This window comes from Thunnus maccoyii, chromosome 14 (genome assembly GCF_910596095.1).
Source record: "Thunnus maccoyii chromosome 14, fThuMac1.1, whole genome shotgun sequence".
Taxonomy (NCBI): Eukaryota; Metazoa; Chordata; class Actinopteri; order Scombriformes; family Scombridae; genus Thunnus; species Thunnus maccoyii.
Genome location: NC_056546.1, coordinates 23,186,960 through 23,195,951, shown reverse-complemented (window position 1 = coordinate 23,195,951; position 8,992 = coordinate 23,186,960). Strand labels below are relative to the sequence as shown.

The 8,992-nt window shown below is 39.3% G+C and overlaps 1 protein-coding gene across 1 annotated transcript in view; it reads left to right on the top strand.

The window, feature by feature from the left end:
- Positions 1-221: 221 nt before the first annotated feature.
- The window catches only part of wdr11 (WD repeat domain 11), a 57,393-nt gene continuing 48,622 nt past the window's right edge, over positions 222-8,992 (top strand). The window contains exons 1-5 of the mRNA XM_042433591.1: positions 222-418; positions 1,503-1,614; positions 2,832-2,985; positions 3,254-3,427; positions 4,601-4,802. Of these exons, the coding sequence (XP_042289525.1) occupies positions 333-418; positions 1,503-1,614; positions 2,832-2,985; positions 3,254-3,427; positions 4,601-4,802 (728 nt within the window). The 5' untranslated portion in view covers positions 222-332. The remainder of the gene's footprint in view (positions 419-1,502; positions 1,615-2,831; positions 2,986-3,253; positions 3,428-4,600; positions 4,803-8,992) is intronic.

Sequence of the window (8,992 nt, the reverse complement as noted above, 5' to 3'; positions counted from 1 at the left end):
AAACATATAAAACCATATTGTGATGGGAAAATGTTATTGTTCGATTCAGAGTCAGTGTTGGTACTTTTTACCCGTATTTTCTAACAAAAACATTTTGATTTGTACGAGAATTTGTTAATTTCAATTGCATTTTGCTTCTGCATTGAGAAAAATGAGTAATCAGATGTGGAACCTTTGTTACGCTGGGATTTGTTCCTATACGGCGTTCCATTTAAAATACACTGTTTCACTTCCTGTTAGGATTCACAACAGAGCCGAACCGCAGAAGCTAATTCACTGTAGCAGCATTTGGTCAACAAACGTGAATGTAGCATAAATACTGGCCAACAATAATGATTCCTTACACTGTCAACATCAAACTCGCGGCTCGGACGTTGACTGGCACTCTCAATTTGCAGAATAAAACCGCAGTAGATTGGTGAGTACTGCTGCTTCTGCCGTTAGCATCATTTGATAGCTGCTTGATTTTGATCGATTGACAGATGATGTTCCCGAACTGCTTTTTGAATTGAATGTGTTTCATTATATTGTTGCCTTTTGTTGTTGATTAGAAAGATGTCAGTGTTCATTGATGGCGGTAACGTAGATTTTTCTCAACTAAACACAGGAACATACATCCTGGGTCATGTGATGTGACGTTTTGCTGGGCCTGATGAATTTCTGAAGCCTTGTCTGCATAGAAATCTAATAGAGACTGTGACTGTAGTGTGACTCCAGAAAGCCACATTGCCTGGTCTGTGTTAAAACTCCCTTAAATCTTCCTGAAATGTTAAAACTAACAGAAATATTACAATTTTACACAAGGGTTGCACTATCACCAGGTTTTATTTTACATATATATACAACTGGTAATGGTTCATATGTTTAAATTTAATCACCTTTGACTTAAATTGTCAAATTATTTACTTCATGTAACTAGACAGAATTGTTTGATGATTTTTGTGTTAATGGTGTGGTCTTCACCTGCAGCTACTCTTTATTAGTTCCTGTTATTATTTCTTATCTTGGCTTAGAGTCACACACGATTCATCTGTGAGTTTTGTGAGCCTGCTGCACCAGGACTCATTCATTTAAAGTCTGTTTGCACAAAAATCAACTTCAGCTTACATCATATTTTCAAAATATGGGGTTGATTTAAAATTTTTGTTCAGTCTGGATGTGGTCCAGCTACATATGCATGCAGGCGCTGAATGCACGCTGAAATGTAATGTAGACAGAACTTTCAATTAGCCTCATACTATATTCATAGGGAGGGAATACAAACCAGTACCAGGTCAAATGGCCACGTTCACTGATGTATTCATCTAATAAAATAAATTATTTAGATTCATATTTGCCAATTTACGTAAAATGGACTTGTGCATCCCTTGGCACAATCTCCCACTTACAAACCATCCCTTTTCCTCTGCGTTGGAAATAACATTCAGTTCCCTCACACTTGCCTCATTATTCTTCAACTTTGAACATCCTCTCCCCTCTTCCATTCTCCGCTTTTTATATAGGGGCTGGCAGGGGCTGATAGCTCAGGGATGTCACTCCAGCATTCTTATCATCGATCCAAAGACGTCCCAGACCATCCAGGTGTTGGAGAGGCACAAAGCCAATGTGGTTAAGGTGAGCCAGCCACCTAAGTAGCTTTTCTTTCATCTGTGTAAATGTTTAATACTGTAGGCCTCAAAAAAGAATTTGATGTCTGTCATAAAATACATTTTCTGTGGGAAAAACAAACATAAAGGCTTCAGACAAAATGACTGATAAAGGTTAGATTAAGTTCTTTGTAGAACAGGTTATGTTTAGTCAATGTGTTTCACTGTTCTCTTCTCTCAATTATAAAAAGAATTTATTCATTGAATATTCAGTCCTTGACTGCAAAAACATAAATCTTACCTGTTGTACATTAAGCCAGCATATATTGTAGAAGTGTGTTTTGTAAGCTTTCAGACAGATACCTCACTTTTATCTGTGGTGCGTATTTTAAAATGTCTTTGACATATATTTCAGTTTTTGGCTGATAGTGAATGTGCTTTCTAGGTGAAACACAAACACACACCCACTGGTGAAGTGGTATTATATCACCCTGTATTAATGTTAGTACTGTGTGACCTTGAGCTAAGTTGTTTTTGTCCATCTCTGGCAGATAAATGCAGCTCTGCTTTACTGTGTAGCCAATGTTTGCTTAGGAATTGATGGAGAGTCCTATTGTGAGTGTGTGTGTGTGTATGTGCGTATATATGTTTGTGTGTTTTTCAGAAGGGTAAATAATGGGCAATAACTTGTGCAGTGATTATTGTCTTGGCTCAATCCGAGGCTATCATTCCTCACTACAAAGTACACTTTAATCTTGTAAAGCACCGCAGCCACAGCAGCAGACCATTTCTCACCGCCCAGCCTGACACAAGAAAGCTTGGTGGATAAAAAAAAAAGTAGCCAATGTAAAGGGCATGCCTGTTCAGGAACAAATACACAGACATGATCAACACCATCATAGAGTCATTTGTCTTGTTCCCACAGGGTCTGTAATTTATTTCTTCAGATTTCTGTAACTTTCTCTCCTTAGCCCACATTTACAGTATATGCACAGTAGTAAAATCTTTAATGATGCTAATACATAATAACACATTTGTTTTAAATCACTCTACGGTTAATTGAGAAGTCCTCAGATCTCAGCATCAGTTGTGTGACCAGTGAAGTTCATCATCTTCTATTTCAGGGAGACGTTGTTGCTATCAGCTTTTGTTGTTTACCTTCTTTAGACAAATGGCAAAATATGGAAGTCTTGCAATGTCTCCATAGCGACTGTCAGATAATCAGCGTTTTCTTTGTGTTGGTAGGTGAAATGGTCCAGAGAAAACTACTACCATAACTTGAGCTCGCCCTATTCTCTCCGGCTGGCTTCAGGAGATGCCGCGGGGAAGATCATAGTGTGGGATGTAGTCAGCGGCACTGCCCACTGTGAGATCCAGGAGCACTCCAAACCTATCCAGGGTAAGGGATCTTTCAGAAACCCCCTTCCCTTTTATGGTGGCGTGAATCGATTCTTTGTCTAGTCTTAGTCTGTCATTGTTGCACAGGAAGAGGGCATTATCCCCTTAGCCCTGCCAAGAAGATAATTTACGCTGTTTCTGTTGTCAGCTATTTGTTTTCATTAAGATGCTCTTACCATCACTCTCTGTCTGTCCTACTGGTGCACACTACGCCTCCATCCTCTTCATTCCTACAATCTCCTCTTTGTCTTCCTCTCTGTCTCTCTCAGACTTGGAGTGGTTATGGAACCAGGATGCGTCTCGTGATCTGCTGTTGGCCGTCCACCCTCCCAACTACATTGTTCTATGGAATGGAGACACAGGCACCAAGCTGTGGAAGAAGAGCTACGCTGAGAACATCCTCTCCTTTTCGTTTGACCCCTTTGACCCCTCCAACATGGCATGTAGGTGAACAACATGGCATTCTGTCTAAGCCTCTGACTCAACCTTAGTACACTCACTCTAACATTTTCTCATTTCCTTGCTTACATATATATTCTCTATGCTGTATTCAGTATCTCTTCTCTCTATATCTCTCTATATAAAGCAAGGAATCTCTGTCTGTCTGTCTGTATGTATGTATGTATGTCCTTTGCATATCTCAAGAACCCTTCATCCGATCTACTTCATACCTGGCAGGTAGATTGCTGGGGAATGAAGGAAGTGCAAAGTTGATGTGTTTAGTTCTCAAGAAATATATAAAAAAAAATACCTCATAAACAATGTCGATTTGCTGCTTCTTCTGCCCGTGGAGTCAACTAACGAAAATATGGACAGCGCCACCCTGCCATTGCAACCTACATTGTGGTCGGAGATTGGATTACATCTGCAGCGTTAATGACTTGAAAAGGTTTTAAAAACTTAAGCTCTACTGCTGACTGTGTACTCTGAACGAAACTTGACATGTACGTTCAAGACTTAGTGCCGGATGTCTCAGGCACGTTCAGAAATATATAAAAATACCCCATAAACAACGTTGCTTCTGCTTCTGCACATGGATTCAGTGAGCGGAAATACGAACAGTGCCACTCTGCCGTTGCAACCCACATTGTGGTCAGAGATGGGATTACACCCGTAGTGATGAGAACTACTATAGAGAATGGATTGAAAAAGTCCAGAGAGTTCAAATCTATTCCCGTTCCTCACGTGCAGGAACTTTGTATGTATGCATGTATGCGTGTGAGGCGTTTAGGGAGCTTCAGTAAATTGTAGTGTCTACCAGTAGTCTGCATGAGAGGCGTTTAGGGGACGGGCATTGTCCTCTCTAGGTATTGAGAAATCGGCCTGTTTTGAACGGGCACTGCACTAGTTCGGTAAAGTTCTGCATGATGTCTGCATATTTCTTAAGTAATATAGAAACAATGCGGCACCTCTAGAGGGATGTGTGGCATTCTATTATGCTAACCGTTGAACCGTTGGTAACATCTCATTTTCAATTCTTCACTCGTTTGGAAAAAAGAGGCAATTGACAAAAGAGATTTTTCCAAGTGACACTTGTTAATAGAATACTGGCAGTGTCTTCAGCTGTGACAAGAATATGCAACTTTTTAATGATTTCTTTCTTTTTTTCTCAACAGTGCTGACAAGCGAAGGAATAGTCTTCATCACAGACTTTTCACACTCCAAACCACCAGGCAGTGCTGGCAAAAAGGTCTACATCGCCAGCCCCCATGCAAGCCCCGCTCACACCAAGCCTGCTCCTGCTGCTACCCCGGCCCCTACTGGAGCCAAGAAGGCCCTCAATAAGGTCAAAGTGCTCATCACCAATGAAAAACCCACGTAAGAGCTAAAGTTACTCATTTTTATAACTATACTTGAGGATGTAATATACAGGATGTTTTAAAGGGGTAGACGGTGAAGTGTTCCTCATGCAAACATACCCAGCTGATGTGAGGGTTGAGCCGTTTGACTGCATCACCTCTTTAATAAGTAGTTTACCTAGTCATGCTCTCACATTAAATGTATGCCCTTAAATCCCAAGCAAAATAAATCTTCAGATTAATCAAACAAATGTGTTAACATCTTATGATGTTAATGTAAGTTGGCAGCAAATCAGTAGTGATGAGCTGCCACTGCAATGATTTTTTTTCCATATTTTAAACCATTTTTTAATTCCATCAAACTAATGTCCATAAATTAGTCTCAGACATCTCCCAAGTCCCTACTCTCTGTAATAAGTGCTCCTGTTGGCTACTGAACAGTTTCATCCCAGCAACTGGCATTGCTCAGGGGCAACTCATTGGAGTTTTATTCAAACAGAATTCTAACAGATAATTTTATTAGACAATTTCTTTTAGACTTGGGGCATCTGCAGCAGCAAAGTGAATGTATGTGCCCTTGACCTGTAATGAATCAGCACCTGTCAGTGTGCATTAATCATGTTTTTTCCTCCGCTGCTGGACAACATATTCATGCACTGGACATATCTGCCTTGATTAATTAAAGCTTCCATCTCATAGATATGACTGCAAACCACAAAGTATAAGATGCAGTATTAGGAGCACATTAACATAATAACATGCCATTTTTGACTGTACGCTCAACAGGTTGAGTCAGCTAGTCTGCAGCAGGGGTTTGATGAGGTGCTGTTGTGAGATGCTGATGCTAACTCGGTGCTGTCTGTTTCCAGTTTTGTTTTTCTGTCACTTGTGCTGCTCTTCCTATTTTTCAGTAAGTGAACTGTCATGTTGGAATTGAATTGTGACATTTTCTTTGTTTGGGAGGAGACAAAACGAAGAAACTAAAAGATTTACCAAGCCTGATGTTCTCTGTAAGAAAGTGAAGTGGCAGGCTTAAATATGTGAGATTAATACTGGATTTAATTTCCTCTATTTTTTTCATTTTGTGCAAAACATCCATTGAAGAGTCTGTCCGTTCAGTTCAGAGCACAGTTTGATGTACAGCTCATACTTTCCATCTAGACGTTAGCTTAATTGATTTGACAAAGATTGGCATTGAAACTGTTCTAGATCAGATAAGATCTGGTTATAAATCATTTATCATAGATGATGTTAGAGAGGAAAATATTACCGATGTCTTTTTAATTCTGAGACACACAAGGCTAACCTAATTTTGACGCCATTAAATGACTAACTTGGGAAATGGTATCAGGCATACTTTTAAAAAGTTTCGACAGATCAGGACCAAAGCATTGTTTGATGTGCTGGCAGCTTCCTGCCTGAGCGGTTGTGACTGTCAAACAGGCTTATTTATAGCAGCAGCACCCTGGCCGCTCTGTCCACCCACCCAACCAGCTCTAATAACAAACACTCCATCAATCTTACTTGTCTTTATTCTCTCTCCTGCCTCTCTCGTTGTGTCCATTTCAGTCTTGTGTCTTCTCTTGGTATGTGACACCTTCTCGCCTCACCTTTCATGCTGTGTCTAATTTCTCTTGGAGCTATAGCTATATGACACCAGTCTGCCTGTGTCTCTGTGTCAGTTTTGGGTGTTTATCATATTCAGCTTTACGGTATCTTTCCTCTTTCGCTCTTATTGCCTCCAGTTGATAGATGGGGGATTTAAACAAGACTGCTCTCCTATACTGTTATCAGAAACTCGTTGAATACAGTGCTATATCATGCACATTACTGTCATCAGGCAGCCATTAATCTGGCTGTTAGCCAGCACAGATTTGCTTCCTTTATCAAGATGACAGGAATTGGCTGCACACTAACACGCCAGCATGTCTGTTCATACACTAAATGCACTGTCGAGGAGATTTGCTTGATCACTCAATAAACACAAAGAGAGCACTGTCAGGTTATGAAATAATGGAATCAAATAATACAATCAGAAGTACAATGCATCATATTTCTGAGAGGCAGAGAATACATATCACCTACTTATCTTTTCTTTGTCTCACATGTTGGCACTCAGCCAGGCCTTAAATACTCTAGTACAGGCTCTGAAAATATCTATAGTTAACCTTACAGGTTAGTGAACAATCCTCAGATAGAAAGAAAGGTCAAGAGTTCAACTAGCCAAGGAATAGTATTGACATTGCTATCACGTTGAATTAAAGAACAAGCAACTCTATCGTCTAAAGGTTTGTCAAATCAACACGTTAAAGAGACTTAGAAATCTACGTAAGGGATAATGTACACAATAATGACCAGCTTGCTGTACATTATTCCACTTATTACATGGTTATTTACTAAAGAAATCTATAATCTGACACAAAATATTGATTTAAAAATGATTTTATTGCTTCCGCTACAAAAATAGTCAGTTAGATTCTACAGTTGGAGCTGCGTGCATAGCAACGTAAATATCTATGAAAACTCTGTCCTTGTTCATCTCTATGTTTCCTTCTTGCTGGGGCTTTGCAGTTGACACTCCTGGAAACACAGTTGTTACTAATGTTACAACTGATAACAATATTACTATTATCACAACTGCTTATCGCTTAAGTTAGTATGTAGCGATAGGCAACTAGGAGAGACGCTCACCAGATCTACTGCTGTTGTCTGGATTGGACGACAGGATCTGTAATAGTAGGAGTCCAGTAGCTCCTCAGGCTGCCGTCACATCTGTGCCTGCAGATGGTAATTTTACCGGACCTCTTTCCACTGATTGATATAATTGGACGTTGTCCTTCAGAGTCTATGATCAGAACTGCGTCCATAGCAACAGTCAATTATTCATAGCAGCGGTCTGCTATTCAGAAATAACAGACCTTATAACGGCATAATTGACCAATCAGAATCGAGTATTCAACAAAGTCGTGTAATAAATAACTATAATTTGTCCTAACTCTGGCTCAGACAACGTAAACTAACTGTTCAACAATCAACTGTGTCATTTTACAAGGAACACGTTTGAAATAGACACAGCATGAAGAGTTGTGGAATAACAAACTACCACTGAGCTTTTAGTTCAAGAACACCATTTGTAACATGTATAATATATACAAGAAATACATCAAATGATAACCACTATTGAAATATCTCTCACAGCCCACACACAAACACACATGGAGAAACTTTACATTTATTTTTAATGTTTTTAATTCTCAGAAATTTAGTAGTTACACTTTTAATATCAATGACAGTAATGAGGTTCAATATAAAAGATGACAATATATTATTCACCAGGGCTTATATAATACTTATTAATACTTAAGTTTGCTTCTAATCTAAAGATATGATGTAAAAAACAGAAAATTCAAAATAAAATAATAATTACTTCAACTATAGACATGAGAAACTAGGAGAGTACCTTTTCAAATTTCAAAATGTGCCAAAAAATTCATAAAACCACAAAAGATTAGATCTAAAGTTCAAGAGGGTCATGAATTTTAGAACCTTGTAACTAAATTGAGGAACAAGTTTTATGTTACGGGAACAGTTTTTCATCTGTTTGTGGTGCTTTTGAAATTTCCATGTCCCTGTTGTGGTGAGCCATCTCCAGCTGCTGGTCCTCTGTCAGCCAAGACTGGGGGGGCCTACATTATAAACATAATTATGCACACATTTGGTGCTCATGTGTAGATATAAGCCAAAGTCATGATTCATGCACCCCTGCCTGTCAGTATGAAGTTGTATTAGTTTATTTTGTATTGTCAAGAAGCTACAGCTGAGGTGACTACATAATGGTTTGATCAGTGTATGTGCACACTCATGTACGCATGTGACAATGTATTACCACTTACTACTGACTGCTGTAGTCTTTATGCCTCAGTCTCAGCAAAGAGAGAGAGAGATGTGAGGAGTGTGTGATGCTTTGAGTCTTGGACTGTGGAATATTTTGGGAAGGGCTTGGGCTTATAGAACTTGTCTTCTCTCTTTGTGTTTTTCCTCCTTCTGTCTGAAGATCTGTTGCTTTCTTTTTTGCATCTCAGAGACAGAAGTCTCTTTCACGTTTTTTTTTTCTGATGTTTTACCTTTGGTAGCTCAGACATTTCAGCCCCTATCTCTGCCTCGTCTGACTCCACTGAGCTGGTAACAGTGTGATTTAACTCAGCAACT